We start from the raw sequence: 1911 nt of genomic DNA on the forward strand, positions 1-1911 counted from the left end.
CCATTGTCCACTTGGTGTTGTCCGGACTATACTATAGTTTACCGAACTCGTAATCGTGAGATAATAGGTTCGGAGGTATGGACGTTGTGTCCCTGGGAAAGGCACTTTACACGAATTTCTCATTTGGCTCGGTCTTTTCGGAGATGGACGATATATCCTGGGGTCCCACCTCTTAACCCTATCCGTACGTCGTATCCATACGACGTGGGGAAGTCTGTGCCACCACTTTCCAAAGAGGAAACTTGCTTGTTAATCCGATCCGTACGCTTTGCATAGCAGCCTGTCAAAATGATTTTTCGAGAAATACTGAAAATTTCATAGAGATCTTCTCGCTAAAAGTATTTTAAAATGTGAAGAATACAACCCCGTACGGATACAACAGGGCGTACGGATGGGGTTAAATAACCTAATAGCGTGATAGGGGCATAAAACCTATACCAATCTTTCAGCTACACAGCGGATCTTCTGGTAGGAAAGATCTACACCTAGCCTTCTCGGACAAGGGCGAAAAATCTCGGAGGTCCATTGTGCAAGTTGTGCATGTTAAAGATCCCTCTGTGGTCTAAAATCGATCTGAGCAGGCTTCAGCCGCCACCCGAGCAAAATTCAAAGTTTCCCACCAACTGAAAATGTTTAATGTGTCCCGCGCCCTCATATTATATGACCTTATGCAGCTGCGAGCGCCGTAAAACACTTACAAAAAAAGCCAGCAACAAAAAACCATATACAATTTCATCATTATGAAAGTTTGATACAATATACCCACTTTAACCTATAACATATGCTACAAGTTTGAAATCCACCTTCTTCTTTTTTTCAGGTAATCTGGAATCTGACGCTGACCTTTCACCTCTGACCTTCAAATCTCAGAGCGGTTGTCAGAATGTTCGCGTGTTGCTGTTCGCCTATGGGCCGGAAGGAAAGGGACGGGCAGACTATCTTAGATATAGAGCAGATTCTACAGGACTACGTGTGGAATGATTTTCTCAGCGTTTTGGGTCGGGTCCAAAGGAAATGTGTGAGGAGAAAAAACTACGTGATTGAAGTGCCCATGAACTTCTTTCATCTGGAGGAAGAGCAGAAGCCTGTGGTTCTGCCGAGAGTCCATATCTCCGACCTTGATAATCAAGACATCCGACACAGACACGTCATGAATGAGATCCACAGGAGGACGGGAAATGGGACCACCTCAGGGATGGCTCAATCCGAGGAGGAGGAGAAGAAGAAGAAGAAAAAGAAGAAAAATGTGCCACGAGATAAAAACAACTCGGAGATTTTCACAGACTACGTCAACGACACACCCACGGAACAGACGTACAAATTCCGGCTAGAGAAAACCAGGAAATCTTCGCTGACCGCCACCGTACAGAGAGGCTTCACTGTCGGCACGAAAACCAACTTCACTGTGGGTCTGCCCAAACTGACAGGAGGTTCAAAGGTCGGTACGGAGTTTGACCTTAGGTTCACGGTGACCAAGACCAACAGCGACCTCTGTGAAGAGACGGTGACTTTTGAGACGACCAGTGACATCAAGGTAAAGGAGGGGAACAAGTACGTGGCTAAAGTGGTCCTGGAGGAGACGGAGGTGTCCTACAACTTCTGGGCCTGGACTAGGCTCAGTTTGCCCAATGGTGAGTAATAAATATTAATGTTAATTATTGTGCGGCATCGTGGTAAAATCAGACTCGTCAATTTTGGGGCATATAGGGTTATTGTTGGTACAATATATCATCATAAAGCTTGTTCGTTAGTCTGAATTTTAAGTGGGAAAAAATGAGAGGTATCATGGTGAAATCAGACACTAATCAAAATAATAAAATCGAAGAAAACAGCATTTTCCGCAAGTCAATCAATTTTTATCATTTTTTTACGTCTATTTAAAAGCATATTGCTATGTGAATTTTACTTTTA

The 1911-nt window shown here is 43.9% G+C and overlaps 1 protein-coding gene across 1 annotated transcript in view; it reads left to right on the plus strand.

The window, feature by feature from the left end:
- The window catches only part of LOC101846908, a 37334-nt gene that overhangs the window by 33910 nt on the left and 1513 nt on the right, over nucleotides 1-1911 (plus strand). The window contains exon 2 of the mRNA XM_005106086.3: nucleotides 821-1631. Within this exon, the coding sequence (XP_005106143.1) occupies nucleotides 884-1631 (748 nt within the window). The 5' untranslated portion in view covers nucleotides 821-883. The remainder of the gene's footprint in view (nucleotides 1-820; nucleotides 1632-1911) is intronic.

This window comes from Aplysia californica, unplaced genomic scaffold (assembly GCF_000002075.1).
Source record: "Aplysia californica isolate F4 #8 unplaced genomic scaffold, AplCal3.0 scaffold00512, whole genome shotgun sequence".
In the NCBI taxonomy this organism is placed as follows: Eukaryota; Metazoa; Mollusca; class Gastropoda; order Aplysiida; family Aplysiidae; genus Aplysia; species Aplysia californica.